The sequence below is a fragment of the Ovis aries genome, chromosome 24 (assembly GCF_016772045.2).
Source record: "Ovis aries strain OAR_USU_Benz2616 breed Rambouillet chromosome 24, ARS-UI_Ramb_v3.0, whole genome shotgun sequence".
Lineage (NCBI taxonomy): Eukaryota > Metazoa > Chordata > Mammalia > Artiodactyla > Bovidae > Ovis > Ovis aries.
Genome location: NC_056077.1, coordinates 33,126,250 through 33,153,949, shown reverse-complemented (window position 1 = coordinate 33,153,949; position 27,700 = coordinate 33,126,250). Strand labels below are relative to the sequence as shown.

At 50.9% G+C, this 27,700-nt stretch overlaps 1 protein-coding gene across 1 annotated transcript; it reads left to right on the top strand.

Annotated features, from left to right (window-relative positions):
• The first annotated feature begins 286 nt into the window (after positions 1–286).
• RCC1L (RCC1 like) lies at positions 287–27,326 on the top strand. The gene is made up of 11 exons (XM_027961297.3): positions 287–655; positions 7,597–7,726; positions 10,483–10,611; positions 11,589–11,655; positions 12,149–12,200; positions 12,953–13,037; positions 15,465–15,646; positions 18,544–18,631; positions 19,449–19,622; positions 21,973–22,058; positions 26,569–27,326. Exons 1-11 carry the CDS (start codon positions 332–334, stop codon positions 26,644–26,646), a joined length of 1,395 nt encoding a protein of 464 aa, XP_027817098.2. The 5' UTR covers positions 287–331; the 3' UTR covers positions 26,647–27,326.
• The last annotated feature ends 374 nt before the right edge of the window (positions 27,327–27,700 follow it).

Genomic DNA, 27,700 nt, shown 5'->3' with positions numbered 1-27,700 from the left:
GTAAGATGAAAGGGCTTGCCAGGGGCGGGAAGGTGCTCAGCCAACGTGCGCTGTGGGGGGAGGTAAGTGAGTTCAGGGTGGTTTCGGGAGACCGGAGAAAGGCTGCGGTTAAGTCGGGCCGCGACGGATCCCCCAGGATCTCTCAGGATCGGTGGATACCGGCTTCTGCCTAGCCCAGCCCAGCCCTCCCTCCGCCCTCAGCCATTGGCTGCCCTCAAGGCCTTTGCTTTCAGCCAATAGTAAACGAGGCCGCAGCCTCTTCCGCCGGGGCGTAAGGTCAAGGGTCACCAATATGGCGGCGCCCAGGAGCTGGTAAGGCGTGAGACGGAGGATGGCGGTGGCGACGCTGGCGGCGGTGGCTCGGCTGGGGCGCCGGCTGAGTGGGCTGGGGCCGGGCCGCGGACACTGGACAGCGGCCGGACGCTCGCGGAGCCGGCGCGAGGCGGCGGAGGCCGAGGCGGATGCGCCAGTGTTCCAGTACGTGGGCGAGCGTGCGACTCGCGCCGACCGAATTTTCGTGTGGGGCTTCAGCTTCTCCGGGGCGCTGGGAGTGCCCACCTTCGTGCTGCCCGGCTCCGGACCTCAGCCCCGCGCCGGCTCGCGGCCGCGCCGCAGGATCCAGGCCGTGCCCTACCGCCTGGAGCTGGACCAAAAGGTGAGGACTGCGGCTTCTTCCCTCGCTCCCTCGGTGCCGCTCTCTAGCCTTCGCCATTCCTCCTGAGACCTTCTTGGAGGGTTGGCGACGATGGGTGGACAAACTTCGGGGAGAACGACCCTCCCCGAAGGGGAGGGTGTTGTGTCCGGCTCGCATCATTCGCGCGACACCCCGTGAGCCGGGCTGGTTGCCACAGTTACGGGAGAGGAAGGGGAGGCTCAGAGAGGTTAAGGGACCGGCCCATTGCCCTACAGTTGGTAGGTGTTCGGTACTTAGGGATTCGCCCTCGGGCCAGACTCCAGAAGTTCTGCTGCTGGGAAAGCTGACTTCAAAAGGTCTGAGAAAATGTGGGCCGGCTGGAGTCGGTGAATAGCTCGGAAAGGAAATGTTAACTGGAGTAGTAACAGGAATGAGAGCGAGGATGAGAGGTCTAAACACACTGGAATGGTTGCACAGGAGGCCCCTGAGTTGACACAGACTTGAAAAGATGCAGTAAAGAACCGCTCCCGGAGGGCGCCTTATTGTGGCAGCCAGTATCTAGAAAAGCAGAAATGGATGTTTAGGATAGGTTCTTGCTTGGCGTGGTTGTGGGCATCTTGGTAGGTGGTGGAAAAGAAGCAGATTGGACCACTTTGGCTTCTGACTTTTCTGTCAAGGATAACACACGATCTTTTGCCCTAAATAGGGAGCACCAGAGAAACGGGGATTAAGCTTCAGTGACAGATTGTTTAACTTCTTAATGTTGAGTTGTGACAGTTACTTATGTGTTCTGGATGTAGGTGCTTTATCACATATCTGATATGTGCATATATTTTCTGCCAGTTCTTGATTTTATTTTAATAGTGCCCTTCAGGAAGCAAAAGTTTTTAATTTGAATGAAGTTCAGTTGATGAGGTTTTCTGGTGTGGATCAGGCATTTGGTATATCTAAGAAACCTTTGCCCATTCCAAGATTGCAAAGATAATTTTCCTATGTTTTTGTCTAGGATCTTCATAGTTTGAGTTCTTATATTTTGGTCTGTGAGCCAGTCATTTGAGTTAATTTTTGTGTATGGTATGTGGGCCTCCCTGGTGGCTCAGTGGTAAAGAATGCCTGCCAATGCAGGAGATGCGGTCGGGACGATCCCCTGGAGGAGGAAATGGCTGGCTAGCCACTCCACTATTCTTGCTTGGGAAATCCCAAGGACAGAGGAGCCTGGCAGGTTCATGGGGTCGCCGCAGAGTCGGACAGACTTAGCAACTAACTTTTCTGTAATCTAGGGAGTCAGTCTCCCCTGCTGTGTGTGGCTGCTGACATTGCTTGTGTTTCTGTTTTGTTCCGCCCCCCTTCCCAACTGTCCTTTTTTTTTTTTTTTTAAAGTCAGACTTCTTGGGGTTTGCCAGTGATTTGGGCAGAGGCTGTGCTCAGACACCTTGAGCTAGTAAGTTTTCTGCTCTCTGCTTTGATTCTGTGTGTGGGTTGGGGATCACATTAAAAGTTCAGCCTGATCTCAGGTCGGCCTCAGCTCTTCTTCCCACTGGGAGCTCCTTGTGCAGTTTCCCTGTCAGCCGTGCAGGTGTGAAGAGCTTTCTGTGACTCTCATTTCTAGGACCTGCCCGTTACATTTCTCCTCCCCAGTCAGGATTGCGACCTCAGACTCACTGAATTGCGAATCTTCCTTGTTTGTTTCCTGCTGAATTTGCTGTAAGGCATGAGTTTTCACCCTTTACCCCAAATTAAGTCTGTCTAAGCAACAAAACTGATGGTTTTCACCATCAGCACTGCCCTTTTCTAACACCTGTGCCGGCTGAGCTGGGTTAGCTGGAGCAACTTGGGACAAGAAGTCTACAAACCCTGGTATTTCTTGCCTGTAGGTCTAGCAGCCCTTTGTGAGTAATTTCTTGATTTGTTTGCCTTTGATTGACTTCTGGAGCCCTGAAATGGTTGTGGTTTTTTTTTTTTTTTTTTAACAGTTTTCTCCAGTTTTATGCTTGTTTTTTTGGGGAAATATTAGCTAACCTCTTTACACCACCAGAGTTGGAAAGTCCCCTTCTGGCGCTTTATTATAACAAACATTGCTTAATGCTGACTCTGTGTCAAGTAGTGTTCAAAGCCTTTTCACTTACTGGCAGGTTTAATAATATAGCAGGTGCTACCCAAATATTTGTTGGCTGTTGAATAAACAGAGGAGAGTAATCGTATAGTGTGCTGGGCAGCGGCTTCGGAACTCAGTTTTCTGTGATTCCTGCTGTGTGGTCAGGGGTTGTCTCCTGCATCCCCAGTGGGTTATTTCCTTGGAGGTGGAGCCGTTCCAAGAGACCAGAGGACTGAGGTGTTTTTTGGTTTTTACTGATGTAATGGTGCATCTGTGTATGTTCCTTGTGAATGTTATGAGAGAAAATGTCACAGGGCAGAAGGAGGGATGTATAACTTTTGGATGACTCGATTAAACAGGTCATCAAATTTAAAAAGAAATATTTAGCTCGCTTTCTTCAAGATATGCTGGAGTTAAAAAATGTAAAAACAAAACAAAACTCATGTTTGTTCATTATCATGGTATGCTAGCATTTTCATCAGGATTAGGTTAGATTTACATGTAGTCTCTGAGATCAACTATGTAGGCCTTTGGTAAACTATAAACAGCCAAGAGATAATGGAGGAACATTAGGGTGACCATGTAATTTGTTCTCATTTGCTTGAGAGTGAACTTTAGGGCATCAAGTGTAAACCAGGATTGTCTCAGGCCCCTCTGGGTATTGTGGAAAGGGAGTTGACCTTAGAGCCAGGCTGCCTTCGGTTTGTTACCAGCCCCACTGAAGACTCGGTTTCCTTATCGGATCTGTGAAGGTGGGGATCAGGCGGTGTGGCATATTCATGGTGGCTGTGATGACTAACTCTTCTTCATGGAAGTAGTGGTTTGAGACTATAACAATGTAGCATAAGGGTTAATAGCACACACTCCGCAATCAGCTTAGGCAAATTACCTAATCTCTCAGTGCAGTTCAGTTCAGTCGCTCAGTCATGTCCCACTCTTTGCGACCCCATGAATCACAGCATGCCAGGCCTCCCTGTCCATCACCATCTCCTGGAGTTCACTCAGACTCATGTCCATCGAGTCTGTGATGCCATCCAGCCATCTCATCCTCGGTCGTCCCCTTCTTCTCCTGCCCCCAATCCCTCCCAGCATCAGAGTCTTTTACAGTGAGTCAACTCTTCTCATGAGGTGGCCAAAGTACTGGAGTTTCAGCTTTAGCATCATTCCTTCCAAAGAAATCCCAGGGCTGATCTCCTTCAGAATGGACTGGTTGGATCTTCTTGCAGTTCAAGGGAATCTCAAGAGTCTTCTCCAACACCACAGTTCAAAAGCATGAATTCTTCGGCGCCCAGCCTTCTTCACAGTCCAACTCTCACATCCATACGTGACCACAGGAAAAACCATAGCCTTGACTAGACGGACATTAGTCGGCAAAGTAATGTCTCTGCTTTTGAATATACTATCTAGGTTGATCATAACTTTTCTTCCAAGGAGTAAGCATCTTTTAATTTCATGGCTAAAATCACCATCTGCAGTGATTTTGGAGCCCCCCAAAATAAAGTCTGACACTGTTTCCACTGTTTCCCATCTATTTCCCATGAAGTGATGAGACCGGATGCCATGATCTTCATTTTCTGAATGTTGAGCTTTAAGCCAACTTTTTCACTCTCCTCTTTCACTTTCATCAAGAGACTTTTTTGCTCCTCTTCACTTTCTGCCATGAGGGTGGTGTCATCTGCATATCTGAGGTTATTGATATTTCTCCCGGCAATCTTGATTCCAGCTTGTGTTTCTTCCAGCCCAGCGTTTCTTATGATGTACTCTGCATAGAAGTTAAATAAGCAGGGTGACAATATACAGCCTTGATGCACTCCTTTTCCTATTTGGAACCAGTCTGTTGTTCCGTGTCCAGTTCTAACTGTTGCTTCCTGACCTGCATACAGATTTCTCAAGAGGCAGGTTAGGTGGTCTGGTATTCCCATCTCTTTCAGAATTTTCCATAGTTTATTGTGATCCACACAGTCAAAGGCTTTGGCATAGTCAATAAAGCAGAAATAGATGTTTTTCTGGAACTGTCTTGCTTTTTCGATGATCCAGCGGATGTTGGCAATTTGATCTCTGGTTCCTCTGCCTTTTCTAAAACCAGCTTGAACATCAGGGAGTTCACGGTTCACGTATTGCTGAAGCCTGGCTTGGAGAATTTTGAGCATGACTTTACTAGCATGTGAGATGAGTGCAATTGTGTGGTAGTTTGAGCATTCTTTTGCATTGCCTTTCTTTGGAATTGGAATGAAAACGGACCTTTTCCAGTCCTGTGGCCACTGCTGAGTTTTCCAAATTTGCTGGCATATTGAGTTCAGCACTTTCACAGCATCATCTTTCAGGATTTGAAACAGCTCAACTGGAATTCCATCACTTCCACTAGCTTTGTTCATAGTGATGCTTTCTAAGGCCCACTTGACTTCACATTCCAGGATGTCTGGCTCTAGATGAGTGATCACATCATCATGATTATCTGGGTCGTGAAGATCTGTTTTGTACAGTTCTTCCATGTATTCTTGCCACCTCTTCTTAATATCTTCTGCTTCTGTTAGGTCCAGACCATTTCTGTCCTTTATCGAGCCCATCTTTGCATGAAATGTTCCCTTGGTATCTCTAATTTTCTTGACGAGATCTCTAGTCTTTCCCATTCTGTTCTTTTCCTCTATTTCTTTGCATTGATCGCTGAAGAAGGCTTTCTTCTTGCCATTCTTTGAACTCTGCATTCAGATGCTTATATCTTTCCTTTTCTCCTATGCTTTTCACCTCTCTTCTTTTCATTCTTCTTGCCATTCTTTGAACTCTGCATTCAGATGCTTATATCTTTCCTTTTCTCCTATGCTTTTCACCTCTCTTCTTTTCACAGCTATTTGTAAGGCCTCCCCAGGCAGCCATTTGGCTTTTTTGCATTTCTTTTCCATGGGGATGGTCTTGATCCCTGTCTCCTGTACAGTGTCACGAACCTCATTCCATAGTTCATCAGGCACTCTATCTATCAGATCTAGTCCTTTAAATCTATTTCTCACTTCCACTGTATAATCATAAGGGATTTGATTTAGGTCATACCTGAATGGTCTAGCGGTTTTCCCTACTTTCTTCAATTTAAGTCTGAATTTGGCAATAAGGAGTTCATGATCTGAGCCACAGTCAGCTCCCGGTCTTGTTTTTGTTGACTGTATAGAGTCCATCTTTGGCTGCATAGAATATAATCAGTCTGATTTCGGTGTTGACCATCTGGTGATGTCCATGTGTAGAGTCTTCTCTTGTGTTGTTGGAAGAGGGTGTTTGCTATGACCAGTGCATTTTCTTGGCAAAACTCTAGTAGTCTTTGCCCTGCTTCATTCTGCATTCCAAGGCCAAATTTGCCTGTTCCTCCAGGTGTTTCTTGACTTCCTACTTTTGCATTCCAGTCCCCTGTAATGAAAAGGATATCTTTTTGGGTGTTAGTTCTAAAAGGTCTTGTAGGTCTTCATAAAGCCATTCATCTTCAGCTTCTTCAGTGTTACTGGTTGGGGCATAGACTTGGATTACTGTGATGTTGAATGGTTTGCCTGGGAAATGAACAGAGATCATTCTGTCATTTTTGAGATTGCATCCAAGTACTGCATTTCGGACTCTTTTGTTGACCGTGATGGCGACTCCATTTCTTCTGAGGGATTCCTGCCCGCAGTGGTAGATATAATGGTCATCTGAGTTAAATTCACCCATTCCAGCCCATTTTAGTTTGCTGATTCCTAGAATGTCGACGTTCACCCTTGCCATCTCTTGTTTGACCACTTCCAATTTGCCTTGATTCATGGACCTGACATTCCAGGTTCCTATGCAATATTGCTCTTTACAGCATCGGATCTTGCTTCTAGGAGGTTTTTCTTATATACCAAATACTACTGTTACTACCCTTATTTTTATTTTTATTTTTTTTAGTTTTTTATTTTTTAAATTTTAAAATCTTTAATTCTTACATGCGTTCCCAAACATGAACCCCCTCCCACCTCCCTCCCCATAACATCTCTCTGGGTCATCCCCATGCACCAGCCCCAAGCATGCTGCATCCTGCATCAGACATAGACTGGCGTGTTACTACCCTTAATAATAAGCACATTATATAGCTCTTACATTAAGCCAGGTACTGTTTACTCTTAAGAGTTTTAACTATATTAACTCATTTAGTCTTCACAACTACTCCTAACTGTTATAGGAGAGACACTGTTGTTAACTATTTTGCATATAGGGAAAGAGACACAGAGAAGTTAAGTAGTCTGTCTCAGGTTACACAGCTGGTAAAGGGCTGCTGCTGCTGCTGCTGCTGCTGCGTCGCTTCAGTCGTGTCCAACTCTGTGCAACCCCATAGACAGCAGCCCACCAGGCTCCGCCGTCCTTGGGATTCTCCAGGCAAGAACAGTGGACTGGGTTGCCATTTCCTTCTCCAATGCATGAAAGTGAAAAGTGAAAGTGAAGTTGCTCAGTCGTGTCCAACTCCTAGCGACCCCATGGACTGCACCCTACCAGGCTCCTCCGTCCGTGGAATTTTCCAGGCAAGAGTACTGGAGTGGGGTGCCATTACCTTCTCCGGGTGAAGGTCTGCCAGTGGTCAACCATTTGATCTTGCCAAGATTCAAACTTAAACTAAGGTAGTCTTCAAGTTTACCGTGAGAGACTATGTCTTAGTGAATGGGGCTCATTTGATACCTAGACCACTGGGTGGCTGAAGATTGAATGAGGTTGTGCATATCAAGCCTTAACATGTGGTAAACCTCCAGTGTGTGTTAGTTGCTGTAGTAATAGTGTTGGTTCTTGAAATGGATAAACAACCTGTGATTTATTGCTGGGAAAACTTATGTCCCATATCAGTCAATGCTTTATGGGAATTTTTTTTTTTTCCTTTCAGATTTCATCTGCCGCCTGTGGATATGGATTCACGTTGCTCTCTTCTAAAACCAAGGATATTACGAAAGTTTGGGGTATGGGGCTCAACAAAGATTCCCAGCTTGGATTTCACAGGAGCCGGAAAGATAAAAGTAAGTATTCTCACCTTGGTTTCTCCCTACTGTGAGTGGTCTGAAAAGGCACTTTGATTTTTAAGAATATGGTTTCATAAACCAAACCATAGCAACAAAATAGATGGAGTCTTTAAAGTGTTGTTTGAAACCATCTAGACCAGATTATTTTTCAGCCTGTTTGGTAATAACATTGAACCTTTAGGCAAAGGAGCATTTGCTGATGAGTAAAGGTATTCTTTTCGGCCCCAAAGACATGACCCTTTTTTCCCTAGCTTGGAGATCACTTGAGATATTCTGCAGTGCCTACAATATGGTCTAAGGGGAAAAATTCAATGAAATCCTTAAGATGGAGGTTTGAGTCCAGGTATTTGAAACTTGAATTGTAAAAACGTTAATTATTTATAATGACAGTTTTACAAGTAGACAGTAGTAAATCAATTATAAGTACAATAAGAAGCATTTTTTTTAAAATAAAGGACTAATTACCCAGAAATATACTGGATAAACCTTCCCTTCCATTTTTTCCTATCCCTTTATTCATATGCAAATATATTTAAAAATATAATTTTGATTACAGCATATGTTTTGTTTTCTGCCTTTCTTCACTTAATTTTATATTAGGAGTCTTTTATAAATTAGTACCGAAGTCTTTATTAGCTGCGAGATGCCACGTTACCTGCTTTATGCCCTTTACTATGTGTGGACGTGGACGGAAGAGGCTAGTGCACCTGGTGTTACTGCCACCAGCTCCAGCAGTCATCAGCTCACGCGTCGTGTTCTATTCAGCCTCCACCATCCCCCTCGACAAATTTGAAGCAAATCCTAACATTATTGATTTTTTTCATGAATATTTCAGTATATATCTAAAGAAATTAAGAATTCTTAAAAAAAAAAAGATACCATTATCACACCCCAAAATAATTAGCAGTATAGTCATTTGATATCACCAGATATCCAGTGTTTATTTTATTTTATTTTTCTTTATGGCTGTGCTGCTTGGCTTGCAGGATCTCAGCTACTTGACCAGAGATTAAACCCCGGGTAATTAAACTTTCACAGCAGTGAAAGTGCCAAACCCTGACCGCCAGGGAACTCCCCCCGCAGTGTTTAAATTGCCTATTATCTCATAAGTATCATTAGGTTTATATTTTCAAAAATTTATTTGAATCAAGGTCCAGATAAAGGCCAGACATTGATTGGTTGATGAGACTTTTGAAAGTCTTTTGAGTCTGCGTCCGTCTTTTTCTCCTTGGCATTCACCTACTGAAGGCATCATGGCGATTGTCCTGCAGGGGTGTCCAGGCTGGGGTGTGCTGATCGCACCCCCGTGGCGCTGTGTGGTCTCCTGTCCTCTTTCTTTCCTGTCAGTTGGCGGCTGGAAGTGAGCCAGATTCCCCGAGCGCTGTAACACTTTAGATTCCCTTCAAATGTTATGTCTTTGCTGCTTCCTAGGCCCTTAGGGGTCAGTGACTATAGTAATAGGAGACGTGAGGTTTTTAGTATTTTAAAACGCAGAATTTTCGCAGTTAATAAGGCTGATACACTAACAGCGTTATCCAGTGCCTTTGGTTTAGCTTAGAGTTACATTATCATCTTGTGATAAATTACAGTTATTCCATGCTGAACAAAAGCTCTGTTTGAAAATTATATCAGTCACAAGTGAATACCAACAGGCATGTATGATAGTAACGCCATATATTTGGTAAATGAAATGTTTTTAAACGTGGGGTTCATGGGAGAAAAGAGTGGGGTCGGGAGTGGCTGAGAACCAGGACACTGGCGGATCTTAACTCCAGCCTGTTACAAATATTCAGAAGCTCACCATTCAAAACCTACTGTAGTGAAAGTGTCATACCTCAGTCATGTCCCTCTCTTTGTGACCCCATGGACTGTAGCCTCAGGCTCTTCTGTCTGTGGAATTCTCCAGGCCAGAATACTGGAGTAGAGTGCCATTTCCTCCTCCAGGGGATCTTCCCGACCTAGGAATCGCCTGCATTCCAGGCAGATTCTTTACTGTCTGAGTCACCAGGGAAGCCCAAAACGTACTGTAGGAATTCCCTATATAGGCCAATCTGGCTTCTCCAGTAGGATTGTAAAGAACAATAAGGTTCTTTGGGGTGCCTTCTAAAACACTTTCCTCCCTTTCTCACTTATTTAAATATTAAAATTTTCTGTTTTGAATAGGTTACATACATGCTTCAGAATCTTAAAGGCGCGGTTAAATATATAGTGACAAGTGTGCTTTCCACTTCCGTCCTCCAGGCCACACAGCTCTTCTCCCTGAAGACAGCATATGTCAGCAGTTTCCAGTTTATCCTCCTAGAGAGATTTTGTGCATGTGGAAGGAAGCACATGCATCTGTGTATTCTTTTTGCTTTTACTCTGAGTGCTATCATACTATATATGCTCTTCTTCACTCTACTGATGCATTCTAATGGGGGCTGCAGGCAGACAGTGCTTTTCCTTTCCTTAAAAATCCAGAAGGTGGGACTTCCCTGGTGGTCTAGCTGCTAAGACTCCACACTGCCACTGTGGGGGTGTGGGTTTGATCCCTGGTCTGGGAGCTAATATTCTGCAGGCTGTGTGTTGTGGCCAAAAAAAGAAAACCAAAATCCAGCAGGTTTTAAATGACATGGGAAGAGATTTCTTTAATAGGACTAAGTATGCTTTACAGTAGCTCATCGTGTGATGGACAGAGTTCTTGTCTCAGCTCTGCCAGTAATGTGTGTCTCCGGGCTGTGTAACATGTGTGCACCTGCTCGATCTCGTTTCAGCGAGGGGATACGAGTACGTGCTGGAGCCCTCGCCCGTGCCGCTGCCACTGGACAGGCCCCAGGAGACGCGGGTGCTGCAGGTCTCCTGTGGCAGAGCCCACTCGCTCATCCTGACGGATGGCGAAGGAGGTGATGGACCTGTCCCGGGGTGTGGGAGCGGGGGGGCCGCTTTCCTGCGTCTGGGCCTGAAGGGTTCGTGGGGTTGGGCCCCATCTAGTTAGTGAAGCTGTTGGTATTTCCCTAGCAAGTCAGCGGGATGGCTCAAGAGAGCGGTGTGGGGCCGACCTTGGCAACTCTTCCATGTTCTTTGCCCTCTGTGGCTCTTGGAAAATCTCTGTCTGTATTTATAAACATGACGGCTCGCACCGTGTCATGAGCTACTTCTCCTTAGCCCCGGAGCCACCAAGCCAGACTCTGTGTGTGGGTGTAGATGGCTTTCCCTCGTACTGAAAGCAGCCTGTTTGCTGACATGCCAGACTGTGTGTGTGTGTGTGTGTGTGTGTGTGTGTGTGTGTGTGTGTGTGTGTAGATGGCTTTTTCTCTTATAGTGAGAGTAGCCTGTTTGCTGACACTTCTTCCACGTGGGGTGGGGGTGGAGAGTTTCCCTAGTTCAAGCTCCTGGCTCACCCCTGGCCCTCTTCAGAAGAGCGGTTGTTTCCAGGGGAAGGTCAACTTGACTAAAGTTTTCAAATTTCACTTTTTTGGCTCAGCATGCTTTGTAGGAAATGGTGAAGGTGGTGTTAGGAGCTCTTTTATGGGGAGGCTTGGCTTTGAGGGCAGCGTCGTTGACAGGTCCAGGGAATGGGGGTGCTGAGGCCTTCCTTTCACGAGATGTGCTCACGTCATCATGTGGCGTTCCTGAGAAGCACCCCCAGGACCCAGGTGGGGAGGCAGAAGGCATGGCACCAGCGGCCTGAGCTGTCTTGGCTGGCCTGGACCCCAGCACTCCCGTAGGGGCGCCTGCAGAGGCTGGGAATGTTGGAGAAGGAAGCTGAGTGGCAGCTGGGGCAAGTGGTTGGACTAGAACCACATGTGAGACTCCCCTCCCAGTCTTGAGGATTCCAGGATTCCTGCAGAGCTGATTTGATTGGCGCTTTATCCTTTAGTCTTCAGCATGGGGAATAATTCTTACGGGCAGTGCGGAAGAAAGGTGGTCGAGAATGAAATTTATAGGTGAGTTCCCGAAATTGCTACCCTTTCCCCAGGTTGTGTCGAGTGTTAAACACTCTGTGAGATGTGAGAGACCCCCAGAGTCGTAAAACGCAGTGGGAGGTCCCCGGAAGGTGTGGAGAGCATCATTCTGGTGCGAGTGGGAGGGAGGGCGCCTGAGCCCTGTCTGATGCTGGAATGTCTTTGATTTCATTTGTTGCTTCCACCAGCCTGATTAACTTAAAAATTCCGCTAATCTTTAAAAAAAATTTCCCTCTAGCTGTTCATATTATGCTGGTGGGTCTAAATAACATTCAGAAGTCTGCAGCATATAAAGTCACCAGAGGATTTTGTTTTGTTTCACTTTCACACCCAGACCTCCCTCTTCCTTGTATTTGACCCTGAGAGTTTCCCTGACGTTACCGTGTGCATGTGGGGGCCGCTGGTTGAGGTGATGAGAGGGGTTGGAATCACCCAGTGCTTACCATGCTTCTCCCCAAATTTCTCCTGGCTGTAGTGAAAGTCACAGAGTTCATAGGATGCAGGACTTCGATGGACAGGTGGTCCAGGTAAGAGATGGGGGCTGAGGACCACTGGTCTTGCCCCCCGACTCCCCACCCGGAGGTGATTTTGAAAGGGTGAAATTTGGGTGAGCTGATGACAAACTGTTACGGTGATTTTCTGAATTAATAAATGATTTTACTAAGTATTGTTGCCAGCCTGTTCTAGGTCAGGGCTTACTCCAGCTTGTGGGGATACAAAGTTTAATAAAAATTGGGGAGGGTGAGTAACACTTTGGGGAGAGGCAGGTTATATACCAGCAGTATCAGAGTGTAATTCGAGCTCTGCGTTCCAGGCTGCTTTATCCTGCTGACCATTTTATTCTCACCCATGGTACAGTGTCTGGCACATGGTAGATACGTAACTGTGTGAATGAATGTACACAGAAAGCGCTTATGAGGGCACCAGAAGGAGATCTGTTACTCCTACCCGGGGTGGACTGGAAGAGAGAAGGGCTTCTGGAGCAGGGCGTGGTTCCTGGGGTGGAGTGGGGTGGAGGGGCACTCGGGTTCTCTCCTTAGGACACCAGGCACCGTTTTGCTTTTAGCCAGAGCAGTTTCAGGGGAGCGGGAGACACAGGCTGGACTGTGCTGGATTGAGAAAGAGTCGGCCGTGGAGCAGGGCGGGGCAGCCTGCCGCCCGGCCCCTGCGGCACTCTGGAGTGGTGGGCAGTGGTGCCTGGCTTTGGGCATTGGGGCCGGGACAGCAGGGTGCTAAGGATTCCTTCTCACCAGTCATCTCGCCTCCGTTTGTGTGGTAGGTTGCCTGCGGCCAGGACCACAGTCTGTTCCTGACGGATCAAGGAGAAGTGTATTCTTGTGGATGGGGTGCGGACGGGCAGACAGGTAGTGTCCCTTCCTCCCCCGCCCCCTCCCCGGGGGATGGCGCAGCTGCCTTCATCCGGCCCTTCCCTCTCCTGTCCCTTCCCGCGTGTCCCCTCCCTGACCCTCACCCCCAGCTCCTGGATTGGATAGAGGACTGGGGCTGCCCCACCATACAAGTCTGAGTCTTTTCAGAGACAAATGCCCCCTAACGGGAGCTCGGCTTCAACTGATCTGAGAAGAATGTGATTAAGGGAGAGAGGAGTGAGAGAGGAGCTTTATCATCCTCGCGCAGCTTACCTCTCCGTGTTCCGTGTCTGTCTGAAGGGAGGACCGTAAATTTAAGATTTAAACCTTGTGTAAATCCTCTATCATCCCGCCACCTCAACACGTCATCTTTGTCCCTCGACCCATGTTTTTTCCCTGTCCTTATTCATATGTGAACATTGTTTATGGTACTCAGAGGTGTGATTTTTATATGCCTGTTTTATTGTTAAATTTACATGAAACATTTTCCCACGTTGGTATAATTTGCACAGTTTTTAATATTTGTATGATAGAGCATCCAGTTCATGTACTGTAAGGTAAATCAATAATTTAGTTATTTTATCGGGTAGCTACTCATTACCCTATAGTCAGGAGGCACACTTTTGGCAGGGGGGGTGGGGGGGATGCAGTAATCATTGCAGATAAACGACATTTGTCACAGATACGTGTCTAGCTTTTCCCTTTATTTTGATTGTTGCCCTGGGATAAATTTCCCAGGCGTGGGTCAGAGGATTAGACTATTTTTATTGTTTTCAGGACATACTGTTATATTATTGCTTTCCGAAAGTCATATTGGAAATGACTTGCGTTGACATCAGCAGTGTACAGAAGTGCTGATTTAATCGTCAGCCCTCTAGCAGGGATTATTGTCAGTTTACGTGCCCTGGTTTAATCCCAGTGCCAGTTTTTAAAGTGTGCATTTCTTTAGTATCTGTAAAGTTGAAGCTTCCTTTTTATTTTTTCAAATCTTGGTGTGAGTAACTTTTAAAAATCAGCTTTTTATAAAAAGAATGAAATTGGTACATTTTTGACAGCGTAGACCAAGGAATGAGGTGAAAGTCCCGGTGCTGGAGAGAACCCTGGTTTAGTTTCCTGGCGCCACTCCAGAAATCTGCTGTCTCGTGGCCTCACTGCCCTTGCTCGCCAGGCTCTGAGTCCAGCCCCGCGGGCCCCCTGCACCCTGATCGGGAGCCCCCTCCTCTGCTGCCACAGGGCCTTTGCACATGCTGTTCCCTCATCCTGGCATGCTCTTCTTCACTCTCCCTTTCATCCTGCAGACCTTGGCTTGAGGTTATCTCTTCACTGAAGGTCCCCCTGACCATCGGGTCTAAAGCAGTTTCTATCTCAGTATGCAGGTTCTTTCATAACCCTTCAACATTAGAGTTAATTTTTAAAAATCTTTTTTAGTATGTAGATTATATTTGGTATATGCTGCTGCTGCTAAGTCGCTTCAGTCGTGTCTGACTCTGTGCAACCCCATAGATGACAGCCCACCAGGCTCCGCTGTCCCTGGGATTCTCCAGGCAAGAACACTGGAGTGGGTTGCCGTTTCCTTCTCCATATTTGGTGTATACAAAAGATGATATACAGGTTTCGCGTTGCCTGTTGCTGGCGGGTGTTGCCAGTCTGACACTGCTTTGGGCTCCTTGGAGGAAACCTAGCGTAAGCAGAGCTCTGTGGTTTGGGGGTCTCCCTCATCTGCTGCCCAAGGGGTTACCCTCCATTGCCGAGCTGATAGCGACGTTTGCCCTCCTGGCAAGCCCTGTCTTTTCCTCGGCTCACTGTTTACCACACCAGTTTGCCAGTTTCTATTTGTTGTTTTCGGGGGATGGCATGGGGGGTTGACACTGCATGGGCTCTTAGAAATTTCCTTTAGTTTCTCCCAGGTGCCTCCAGCAGTGCCTCAGGAATTGCTTGTTGTAACTTTGGTTTCCCGGTGCATATAGGAGTTGTGTTTCTACTGTAGTCTGTTAAGTGTGCAATAGCATTATGTCTAAAGCAATGTACATATCTTCATTAAAATAGTACTGCCTCCAAAGTGTTCACCGTCACCTGACCATACAGGGCTGCCTCAGACCTTCAGCTTGCTAACAGCGCAGTAGCTGCAAAGTGCCGTGGATCGAGTTGTGCCTGTATGTTGTATACGAGGCCTGATAGGCCCATTATGTGGTGGCGTTTCATCTTGAAAGGTTTCTAACTTGAATCAGACTTAGGAAATATCAAGGGTTTTGCATGTAAATGATCACTCTGATGTTTTTAGAGAACATGGAACAGGAAGTTGTACAGCATGCAGAGGGAACTGATTAGGATTCTGAGTTGATCTTTGCAAAGTGCTTAAAATGGTGTTTGGCACATAGTAAGTCAAGGCAAGTGTTTGAGTAACGCAGTTTTCCATCGTGTCAGGCCTGGGTCACTACAATATCACCAGCACGCCCACCAAGCTGGGCGGAGACCTGGCCGGAGTGAACGTCGTCCAGGTGGCCACCTACGGGGACTGCTGCCTGGCCGTGTCAGCCGATGGCGGCCTCTTCGGCTGGGGCAACTCTGAGTACCTGCAGCTGGCCTCTGTCACCGACTCCACACAGGTATGCGGTCACCGGCAGCCTGGGCTGGGGGCTTGGAAGTGGTGTTAAGGACATGCAGAAGAGGTCCGTCACCAAGGGGAGATGTGCAGACTGCTGTGTAGGCCTCGCCTGAGCTGAGGCTGCCTCTTCAAGGGGCCGAGTGCTTGACGATCTCTTTGGAACCTAGAAAGAAAGCTTAGGTTCAAAAGCCTTCATTATCAATACTTCTATAAGCTAGTCCTGGCTTAGAGCAGTAGTTAGGGTATGTCTGTGTGCCCTGTCCTGTTCTGAAAGGGGAAGTGAGGCTGTTTACACACGCTCCTGCAACATCCCAGTGGGCCTTTTGCTGCTGTCCAGAGTGTGTGCCCCTTGATGAAGACGCCATGCGGCCTCCAGGTCATGCAGGAGAGCCCCGGCACCCAGCCTGTGGTGTCTCCCCAGTGCGACCCCGCCGTCACTGCAGGGGGCCACCATCCGTACAGTGCAGCAGGGTTTTAAACGTTCTATTAAGGGAAGTTCCAAATATAAGCAAAAAGTAGGCCTTACTGCATAATTAATTTCTATGTAGCCATTACCCATATTCAATAATTGCCAACCAATGGTGCGTTTAAAAAAATAGATAATTTACTGTTTTAGATTGTATGACTTAGTGGGTTTTAGTACATTCACAAGGCTGTGTACTGTCACCAGGACCTAGTTCCAGAGCATTTTCGTCAACCCTCCCCACCCTCCTCTCCAGAAAGCCCTGCACACCTGATGGCCAGTTCCGTCGCATCTGCAATCCCATCTGCTTCTCTGTCCTGCGTTACTTTGAAGCAAATCCTAGACTTTATAAATCAGTACGTGTCTCTAAGTGATAACAACTTAATATCATCAAGCTTCTGACAACGTACAGAAGAGTTTTAAACATATGTTAATAGGTAAAGAAATACGCACAAAGGGATAAAGTTCAGCTAATCAGATACAAATAATTGGTTCTCTGTGGTCTGACACACTGGCTGGAAGTGGCTGCAGATTCGGTGCTGAACTTCCTAGTAGCCAAAACAGAAGGAAAGGTGATCAGTTATTATTTTAATGTGTTTATTTTTATTTATTCACTGGGTTGGGTCAGATCTTAGTTGTGGCATGTGGGACCTAGTTCCCTGACCAGGGATTGAACCCGGGCCTCCTGGAGTGGGAAGCTCAGAGTCTTAGCCACTGTACCACCAGGGAAGTCCCAGAAAACGTGGTCATTTAATGATTCATTGTTTTCGTAAGATAAACTGCAAATAAAGTGTTCAGGAGAAGGACTGGGCTTCCTGATACCAAGGCCTGAGATCAGTGTCTGCACGGCCTTCCCGTGGGGACAGGTCTAGGGTCATGTCGTTGTTACCTGTGCTGCGTAACAAATGACCCTACCATGTGATGGCTTAAAACAACCCATATTTATTCTCTCTCAGTTTTTGTGAGTCAGATCTAGGGCTGGCTTGGCTGGGTCTTTGGCTCTGAGTCTCTTTCTTGGGGTTCACCTTGGGAGGGCTCTGCCTCTGGGCCCATACTGGTGGTTCGCAGCGGGGTGCAGGTCCCCATGGACTGCTGGCCCTGGGGCCCCTGGGCCTCACTGGCACTTGGCCAGCTCACAGCGGTCGGCCGAGCCTTCTCGGCTCCTTGCCATGCAGGCGTCTCTGCATGGCGGCTCCCAGCGCGGCCGCTGGCTTCAGCCCAGCAGGCAGACGAGAGGGTGAGCGAGTGTGTCAGTGAGACAGAAGCCAGTGCTCTACAAGTTCATCCCGGCAGTGGCTTCCCCTCACATTTGCTGGCATTCTGTTCTGTAGAAGCAAGTCACCAGCCCAGCCCCCCACACGGCAGGGCGCAGACGGTACAAGGTGTGACCTGCAGGAGACAGGTCCCGTGTTTGGAAGCAGCCCACCACAGCCCTGATCCTTCACATGGCCTGAGCCTCACTCTATCAGGGACAGCAGTGGTGCATTTCCATGGCTGTTTGCTGGAGCGTTTCTCAGCCTTTGCTGAGGGCCGTGTGCCAGAGCCCAGTTGGGCAGAGGAGCCGTGTGAGCTGGGTAGTGGACGCCAGGCCCGGCCAGCAGCCTTGCGCCATCTAAGATCAGTCAGCCCCTTTAGTTAGCTTAGGGGTCGTTATCCTCCAGCTGTCTCCATCTGCCCGTGACTCTGAAAAGACCCATATCTGTCACTGAAGCTCTCAAAATCCATCTTTCCAAGACCAAAGCCTGCTGGAAGGCTAAGTAGGCCACTTGGCCGTGTCCAGGCACTGCAGGCTCAACATCCTGGAGTGAATCCGAGCTCATCCCCCACCCCGGCCCTTCTCCGTCGTTTCCCACGTCCACTCACCCTCTCGAAGTCACATCCTTCTCTCACTTGGAACCCGTACTGCCTCTCCGTTATGCTCAGGGTAGAGACCAGATCCTTCCCGCGGTCAGCCGCCGTCCCACGTGGTCTGGTTTCCCTTGTCTTCACCGGCATCTTGCAGATACTGCCCCTCGTTCCCGGCTGCGGCCACCCTGGCCTGCTGAAACTCCTGAGCGTGCCACGCGCGCCTCGCCCTCGCTGCGCTTCCACCTGCCTGACCTGGGGTTTCCTTTTCTCCTCCCCTGGCTGCTTCCTCCTGACTGCGCTCCCGACACGCGCCCTCCCTTCACTGCACTCCGCGCAGGTTCATCCTGCGTTCGTCTTGGCTGACGTCTGCCTCCTCCACTGGACTGCACTCCCAGAGCGGGACGGGGTGTCCTGCTCCCTCGTCTCCCCCATGCCCTGTTAGACCCTCAGCACCTGTATGGTTTTCGGGATTATCTAGGGGAGGGCATGAATGAACTGGGACTTAGACCTACCCTGTACATGAAATAGTGTTTCCACGTTCTCGCTGGTTTGTCTTCCTAACGGTGTGGCCCCTTCCTCTGATGCAGGTGAACGTCCCCCGGTGCTTGCCCTTCTCAGGAGTGGGGCAGGTGAAGCAGGCTGCGTGTGGGGGCACAGGCTGCGCGGTGTTAAACGGTGAGCCCCTCTTGTGGGCTGTTCCCTGGGAAGCTGCAGGTGGGATGGGTGTGGAAGGGCTTGTGTCCACTGGGTCTGGCTCTCAGTGTGGGGAGTGGGCCTGTGGGAAGATCAGAGTTCAGTCCACAGAGGGGGAGGGTGACTGATGTTCTTGACAGAAGGCTAACAGCTGTGATTTATACATTGACAAAGAGCCAGCGTAGAACTGAGGATTGCAGACCCCTGGCTGGCTTGCTTCCTCTCCCTGAGCCTGGGCCAAAGACTCCAGCCCTGCCTTCTCCAGAGAGACTGTGCCGAGAGCCCACGGGCACACAGGAGAAGAGGCCTAGGGTCGGGATCCTGAGAGCCACGCCCCCTGGGATTACGCATCTGGCACCACTGATCAGTGTGAAACTTTTTATAACCTGAAAGTCATTGCGAGTTTTAGAATCTGGCCAGGAGTCGTGTGGGTACTTGGCTCCATCTCCTGCTTCGTGTTGGGAAAAGCTGTCCTTGTAAGGCTCCCCTGTGTTCACGTGGGGTCTGTGGGTGATTTATGGAGCAGCCCTGTCCAGCACCCTCAAGATCTGGGATGTCTGTGTTCTGAGATTGGTTAGCTGGCTAGACATCCTCCACAAGCACGAATTTGAAAGAGGAGAAAAGAAACATTAATTTAAGTATCTATCTCAACATGTTCTTGCCAAGCAAGAGGAGGGAAAAGAAAAAAGGAAAAAAATGCATGTGGACGTAACACATCTTGGTGGTGTGGTTTGAATTTCTTGAGAGGGAGGGCTGTGCTTGGTTTGACTTCCTGACCGTTGTTTTTACTGTAATCCAGGAGAAGGACATGTTTTCGTCTGGGGCTACGGAATTCTTGGGAAGGGACCAAACCTCTTGGAAACCGCTCTTCCAGAAATGATTCCACCCACTCTCTTTGGCCTGGCGGAGTTCAACCCAGGAGTCCAGGTCTCCCGCATTCACTGCGGGCTGAGCCACTTCGCCGCCCTGACCAGTAAGTGACCAGGCCCCTGAAGCCCCGAGGCCTGGCCGGGCCTCTCGGGTTCAGCCCCCGTCCGTGGGCCACTCTGTTTCCATCCATCCAGCGGAGTGGCGCCCTTGTGTGGATAATTAGAGAGAGCGGCTGATCCAGAAGTTGTTCGGCTTGAGGTTGTGTAATGTGTCTCCTTTTCATCCCGGAGGTTTGTTTTCGGTTCATCTGGTTTGTGGTTAGGCTAACATTACAGTGAGTTTCTCAAGAGGACACAGTCGGTGGTTGGGAGAGGGGACCCTGGAGTGGGCCCAGGGGAAACCAGTGGGGGTTTGGCGGCATCCGTGGTGGGCGAGCAGGAAGTGACCGCGCGGGGCTTCCTCCTGGCCATGCCCACCCCTCGTCCAGCCTGGAGCGCAGGAGGCGCATGCGTCAGGCCGTCCTGTGGTTTCGGGGAAGTGGACGTGCCCTGTTTCTCCAGAGTGCTGGGGGAGAGTGATCAAAGGGGAGGCGGAAATGGAGGCTTTCTCAGAGGTCTGCCCAATTGCAAAGCCGTGAGCTCTCCAGTTGCCCCGCAGACCTCCAGCGTGTCTGCGCTTCTCGATTACAGCCCTCATCCCACCACCGCGGCTGTCGGGTCAATTTGCTTCTCTTTAGTTGACTTGAAAAGACTGAACTAAACATTTCATTTTATGACTTTTAAGTATTATAAATTCGCCTTTTCCCTGCAATTTTAAAGACCTTTCCGTCTCCTGGCAAGTAGTTATTTTCTTCTTGAAACATCTGAGCTGGGACGGTCAGTTTGGGGTCCCCGTCGTCTGTTCTCTGGCCTCCTGCTAGCGTGAGGCCCGCTCCAGATGAGCGCCCCCTGGAGGCTCCAGAGTCCATGGCCTCTCGGTCGCGCTCTGTGTTTTGGTTTGGGGGTTTTGAAGCAGCGGCAGCTGCTGTGCTGGGGGCGTGCAGTGCTGTCTGACTGTGCCCTGAGGCACCCCAGTGATAGCAGGGGGAACTGGGGTGAACCCTCCCCACCCCCCACGCAGGGTCAGCCACCTCCATCTGCAAATATATGTGTCACATGAGCGTTTTAAAGCTGTTCCGACGTGGCAAAGAAGAGTTGGTAGGGGTGGATTCTAAAGGTGACGATTATCTGTAATTTCCCAAATATTTAAGGCTTAAATTGTATGCAAAGTCACGAACTTCAGAATCCACACACAGCCTTCACCTACGACTAAGGTAGATTCCTTTGTCTGCTGTTCTGCCATGTAGCTGTGTGGGTCACACTGAAATGAAATCCTACTTAGATTTCCCCCAGAACCCAGCAGCCACCCTCCCAGTGCCAGTGACTGTTCCTCAGGAGAGGGAGCCTGGGGCCCAGGTGTCTCCCCTGTCCCCGGGCCTGGCATTGACCTGCGGCCATCTGGTTTCCCCCTGAGGTACCCTCTTGGGTGGAAGACCAAGGAGGGCAGGCAGAGCAGAGGCTCTGACGTATGTCACCGAAGGGCCCTTTACTGAGCCAGCCGGGTTGTTTCAGTCCCAGCTCCTGCGTGTCCGTCCTTCTTCCCACCACCAGAGCCTTCTGCCTGCTGGGGCTGTGAATGGGGCCTCTGTGCTGAGGATGCCCCAAGCCGGTGCGGGAGAAAGTCTGGACTGAGGGCCTGTCCCAGTCTGGGGGTTCGTCCTGGAGCCTGGGCTTCCCAGAGCCCCAGTCAGTGTCCTGGCCTGTTCCTATAGCACTCTGCCTGTCCTCTTCCTTCAGGGCACTTGTTACAGTTGGAAATCATGCATTTGTTGGGTTATTTATTTTTCACTGTTGGACTGGCTCCACCTGGATGAGGACAGGAACATGCCTGTCAGTCCCCATGCCGTCCCAGCTCCTAGCACACAGACGTAGACCCAGCCCAGAGAGGCACCCCGTCACCATGTGTCACTTGACCAAGTGCTCCTGAGACCAGACAAGGAATGACAGATTATCCTACTTCTCACTCTGTCCGGGTGTGACCGGGATTTGAGGATGCTGAGATCTCAGGATTGTGGAGCACAGGGTCACACAGCTGGGTGATGGGGTTTGTCCGCAAGGGCTGAGCAGAGGGGGCTGTGTGTGCAGGAGCCTCCGGGCCCACCTCCGGGCACGTGCTCATCTCCCCTGAGAAAGACGCTGCCTGAATCTGGGCTGGGACACATGTTTGGTTTGGGGATGGTACTGTTTACTTGTCCCTTCAAAAGCAAGCATTAATAAAGCCAGGGAGAAATTGAAGGTTAACATTGATCTTTTTGTACCGGGTCCTAGAAGGCCTATTCTTATGAACCTTCCTCCTCTTGGAGACTTGCCCTTGGCCTAAGCCCCAACCAAGCCACCGTTGTTTTTTCTTTGCAGACCGAGGAGAGCTGTTTGTGTGGGGCAAGAACATCCGAGGGTGCCTGGGAATTGGTCGCCTGGAAGACCAGTACTTCCCGTGGAGGGTAAGGCTGGGCCAGGCGGCCTGAGGGTGTGCCTGCGGAGCCGACAATGCACGCAGCAGCCGGGCCGTGCCGGGTCCTCAGGGCGCTTCAGGGAGGAGTGGGCTGCAGGCCGGGTGTCCCTGCTCTCCACAAGGGAGGGGGTGGGCTGAAGGAGCTGACGTGCCAGGAGCTGTTCACCGAGGCCCGTGGAGAGGAATGGTTTACAGCGAATTTAAAAGAAAGCAGGATGTTTAATATTTCGAGTGCCTTACCACAGCCACCAGACCGAAACATCAAGGCTCTTCTCAGGAGGAGGTGCAATTATACAGAAAGGCTAATTTCACAGTTAAAGGGAGAGTCCTTCTTAAGTTGTAGTTTATCTTCATGTTGTTTACTAAGTCAGTTCTTTAAGTTCTTCTAAACAAGGCTGTTTATTCTTTTGAGTACAGAATATATGGACCTGGTACAAAATGTATTATGAAAAATAAGCCTCCCATCTCCTGTCCCAGAGGCAGCTTCTGGTTTCATCCTTCCCTTCTGGAGATGTCCTCTGTAGAGAATCAGGCGCTCGTGTGCATGCGTGCTTGTGTGTGTGTGTGTGTGCGTGTGTGTGTGTGTGTGCATGCTTGTGTGCCTAAATGTTTTGTTTTGAAGGATCATTTTTAATAATGTGTTTTGAGGTTGTGTAAAAGCATCTTTTAAAAAAACACATAAAAATGCAAAAGAGATGTTTTAATTTTTAAAAAGATGATTTATCTGTCAAAAACCCACGGAAAGTGTCTGGAGGCGCTTTGGTATTTCACTGGCTGTTTCTCCCGCCCAGCCCTTCCCTTAGCTCTTGGCTCTCCTGGCTCCCGTGAACTTCGCTGGCCCTCCCTCTGGTGCAGTCTCCAAGAGACACTGGTCAGAGGGAGGCTTTGAACTTGTTGGGGAAAGATGAGTGCACCCCCGAGTTGTTCCCAGTCTGATGGGGTGGCCCCGCTGTCCTCTGGGGACCCCAGCCCGGGAGAGGAGAGGTGTAGCGGCGGCAGGCAGTGGTCGGCTGCTCCAGGAGCAGGAGCGTGGGGCAGTCAGGATCCCACTTGTCCTTCGGGAGCCCCGACCCCACCCCAAGGGCTCCCTTCTGTGGGAGCAGCTTGGGAAATGGCCGAGCAACCGGGCTTTGAATGAATGACCGCTGTGACTCAAGGCTCTCCACTTGCTTTCATTTCCTCAAATTAGAGCGAAGATCAGCCGTGAAGTCGGGTTTGACATCAGAGGGTGTCTTCACTGCTGAAGTGGCCAGGCCAGGCTTGGCCTCTGAGGTGGAGCAGAGGGCGCCAGGCCTGGGGGCAGACCTGTTGCTGTTCAGGCTGGACCCCGAGCGTCCCTCTGACATGCTCCCGGCCCCCATGCCATCAGGGCAAGGACGCTCCGGTCTGTTCCTGCGACGGTCGCCCTCAGGCCACGTGCTGTCTCCTCTTGGGCATCTGCAGAGCTCCTTCGCCCCCTTGTCTCCTTTTGGTTGGGGTGGGAGGATGGTGCCGAGGTCCGTGCCGGCTCCAGGATGTGGGGCTGGGGCTCTGGGAGAGCGATGGAGACGGGAGCCAGTCTCCCATCAGCTGGGTTGGAACCTTAGAGGTTAGCCTGATGGTGAGTAGTTGGGCCTTCTCCAGTCTGTTCTCTGGGAGAGCGATGGAGACTGGAGCCAGTCTCCCATCAGCTGGGTTGGACCCTTAAAGGTTAGTCTCTGATGTTGAGTAGTTGGACCTTCTCCAGTCTGTTCTGCTGACTCACTTAAAAAACAATTGCAAGTGATTTTTATTCCTTAAAAAAGTATGTTTTCTTACTTATCTTCAGCAAGGGATATGTTACATCATTTAAAAAGTATTCTACAAAAGGGGAAAAAAAAAGTAGAACCATGTTTGTAGCTCCTATAGTGGTACTAACTGGTTATTCTTAGACCCACAGAACCGGGGCTTTTCTCATGGTTCACAGGCCCAGGAGGTGACGTCTGAGTCACCTGGTCCAAGCCTCTCCTTCCAGGAGCATCCAGGATGTCTTCCTACTCCACGTTGGTGCTCAGAGAGGTTCAGTGATCTCTTTAAGGTCACGCACCTAGTGAGAAGTGGAGCCCAGATTCAGACTCAGTGTCTGACTTGGAGATGTTGCCAAGTCCGCCTCCTCTCTGAGGGCCTGAGCTGGGTCCCCTGCCTTGGAGGAGAGGGCATGTGCGGAGGGAGACCCTCTGTGCAACAGCAGCCCCGCGCCCTGGGCTCAGGCTGCAGCCCTGCCCAGGGAAGGGTGGCGGCCGTCCTGGGGGCGAGGCTGTCTGCCGGTGAAGGTGGGGCTGTCCCCCCAGCCTGCGCCCGTAGACACTGACTTCCCAGTCGCCCAGCTGTCCGCCGTGCTGGGCTGCGATGTGAACTTGGCCTCGCTGGTTGGTTGGAGCCCGGCCTGGGGACCCTCTGCCTTCAGGGCCCGTTTCTTACTTGGCCTCTTCGGGAGCCGCAGGCTGTGGCAGTTCTGACGCCCTGGGGGAGGATGTGCTGTGGGGCCGGGCCCCCTCGCAGGCTGCGCGGGCTCCCCTCGGCTGTAGCCCCGCCTCTGGGTGCCGGGCAGGGTGTCTTTGGGTGCAGCTGAGTAGGCACGTGGCGAGTCTGGAGGCCCGGTCACAGCTGGTCCAGTGCTCCTCTCGGCCTTCCACTGTCCCTGACCTGGTGGGCATGTGTCTTGGGAACCTGCCCTTGGGTAGAGTTGCTCCTACACTAATTCTGCTCACACTCTTCAGAGTTACTCAGGGCAGATACGGTTCGGCTTCTGGAACTGTTTGCCTTTGCAATAATGGGAGTGTAAATTGGTTTAAAATAGAAAGTCCTTTTAACCTTGAGGAGGACACAAATAGAACATGGCTGAGGGCAGCCGTCTCCTGGACTCAGTTCAGAGGCTGCGGGGCCGCCTGCTTCTCCCCAGAGAGGCTCCCGGGGCCAGTGTCAGCCAGGGCCACGTGGCCCCCTCTGCCTTGGGCTCTTGGGCCACAGCCCTAGGGGAACAAGGACAGAGGCGCTTAAGCGCGGCCGCTCGGCTGCCGGTCAGCGCGGAGAGTGGCCTCCCCCGGGGAAGGTCAACAAAGGCGCCCTCGCAGCCGGGGAGGTTGCTGGGAGCTCACCTGGCCGGGCACCCCGGGCAGCGTGTTTCCTTCTGCCTCCCTGGCCAGCCCCGAGCACTTTATGCAGCTCTGGGCCCTTGCTTGAGCCAGGGGCACCGCGGTGTGTTTGCTCAGTGATTCCTGTGACAGGTTTTGCTAAGGGCGTTTGTTTAGCGCAGGGCCGGCAGCACGACTTGGTGCTAGCGTCCGTTTGCCTTGCGGCCCAGAGCCCTTAATGGACTTGTCTCTGAACCGTGGACGCTGCTGCCTCAGGGCTTTTAAAAGGCCAGGCCATCTGGCCGGGGTCGTCCCCTCGGAAGCTCAGTAAACTCCGCAGGCTGTTGCAGAGCCGTCTCCAGCTGTCACTTTGCCGCCCAGGGGAGGGCGGGCAGGACTCGGGTGCAGGCAGGAGAGCAGCATCCGCGCCCGGCAGCGGCCGGGGAGGAGCCGGGGCGGGAGCTCTAAGGAGACACCCCCAGTGGCACTCTGCACACAGCGTCTCTGGGAGAGCAGAAACCAGTGAGAAGTCGTTTCCAATTCCTAGGGAAGGTGGGGAGCAGGGCAGACAACGACGCGGTGGTATCCAGAGGCAATAACACCTTTCTCTTCTGAATGTCATTTTATATGGTAGCCATGTGACTGTCACCTATTCAAATCAATAGCAATAATAATAACAACAATATGATACTACAGTAGGAGAAAGCCAAGTGCCCTTCTCTTGGAGAGCTGGGGGGCTGTGTGGGCCCGGGGATCCCGCTGGTGTCGTGGGCACCGTGGAGTGTGTCTGTGCCCTTCTCCAGGGCCCAGCTGTGGAGCTGAGGGACGACGAGCGTCCGTGTAAAGGCCAGCAGGCCAGGCCGTGGCCTCCACCCCCGCGCGGGGTTGGCCCTGCCGGTGAGAACGTGTTGGCAGGGCCGCCAGCCAGGCCCCTGGCCCCTTCGGAGACGCAGTCAGCACCCCTTCTGCAGCTGCCCGGGCCCGGGGCTGGTGGGTGAGGCGAGTGAGGACGCTGGCCTGGCAGGACTCCTCCCTGCAGTGGGGAGGAGGCAGGCAGGCAGGACGGGGTGGACGGTTTCTGGAGCCGCTCAGGGAGCTGTCTGGTGACCCCTGGGGCAGGTGGCCGCCCCTGGGGAGTCGCCGTTACTGGGGAGCAGCCTCTGTGGGGTGTCCACGCCCTGGGACGGTGCACGCAGGGGCCCAGAGCGGCCTCTCGGGGGTGGGAGGTGTTGCCCTTGACTGAGTGGGGAGTTGGGATGGCCCCTCCCAGCTGACCTGCCAGGTGCGTGTAGGTGGCTGAGGCTCAGACGGTTCCATCGCTGACTCAGAGGCAGAGCCAGGGTCGGCCCTCGCTGGGCCCCCGCCAGGCTACCCCCCCTCACCGTGCGCTGGGTCTCGCCTTTTCAGGTGACTATGCCTGGGGAGCCCGTGGACGTGGCGTGTGGCGTGGATCATATGGTGACTCTGGCCAGGTCCTTCATCTGAACCTCCTCCTCGATCTGCTGGAGCCCAGGACCGCCTGGCCTGCTCAGCCAGGGCAGCGCGGGGCTCTGGATGGGGCCCGAGAGGGTCAGGGCCCTCCGTGCGCTGGGCCGCACTCCCTGCAGCCTGGAGCGGGGTGACTAGAGGTGCTGGAGGCGGTCCCGCCTCCAGCCCAGGGTGAGGCGCTTGGCACAGACTCTGCCCCTGGGCTGAGTGGCCCTGGCAGGGCGAGGATGATCTGTTTCATCTCAGCTCCTTCCCAGGGACACACGGTGGCATCTGCTGTCACGTCTGGTCTTCAGAGAGCTTATCTGCTCAGCCATCTCTGTGCGCTGCTGGGACGCTGGCAGACAGCCCTGCGCGGGGGTCCTCCCTGGAAATGCCAGTGGGCACCAGCCTGGAACCCTGTGGGCCCACAACAGTCACCTGCCTTGAAACACTTCTTCCTGCCTGGCTCAGAAGACTTGAGAGGCCCCTTGGGAAGATGAGCAAGGCCAGATTTCTGCGGGCCAAAGGCTTTGAACACAATCCACGAAAGCTTGGCTGGAGCGCTTGCCTTGGAGAAGGAAAACTCAGATGGTGAAAAACGTTTGCGTTAGTAACGTAACATGTCCTTTTCTTTAACATCTTTTAAAAGTCTTTTTTGGAATAAAGTCTATTTTCTGCCTTTTCATTTTTAAGAACTTGAGAGGCCTTTTTATTTTATCCTAATCATTTAGGGATTAGCTTTCCAAAACATGGCATTTGGTAAAGAGGCTACTAGAAGCCAGTGAAAGGTACTCTGGAAGACAGTCCCGCTTGGAAACTGTTTTCTGACCAGAGCCTGCCCCCGCGTTGCAACTGGGAGAGAACGATGCAGTATAAAAATAACCAGTTATCACGTCACAATCCGGGGTCTCACTCAAGGTGTACATACATCCCCTCCTTTTATCTGTTCACTCAACAAACGTTTACTGTTGTGTCCTGTATGTGCCAAGTATTGTTGATCACATAAGAGTCACACGGGGACAGAAAGCCCCCGCAGCAGATCTCCTGATGCTTACACTTCGAAGAGGCA

What these genes read in the sequence shown, in the direction of transcription:
- RCC1L (XM_027961297.3), top strand. Translation starts at nt 332, where the DNA reads ATGGCGGTGGCGACGCTGGCGGCGGTGGCTCGGCTGGGGCGCCGGCTG. An exon ending in GCCTGGAGCTGGACCAAAAG is followed by an intron (nt 656 to 7,596) that starts GTGAGGACTGCG and finishes TTTTCCTTTCAG; the next exon opens with ATTTCATCTGCCGCCTGTGG. An exon ending in CTGTCACCGACTCCACACAG is followed by an intron (nt 15,647 to 18,543) that starts GTATGCGGTCAC and finishes CCTCTGATGCAG; the next exon opens with GTGAACGTCCCCCGGTGCTT.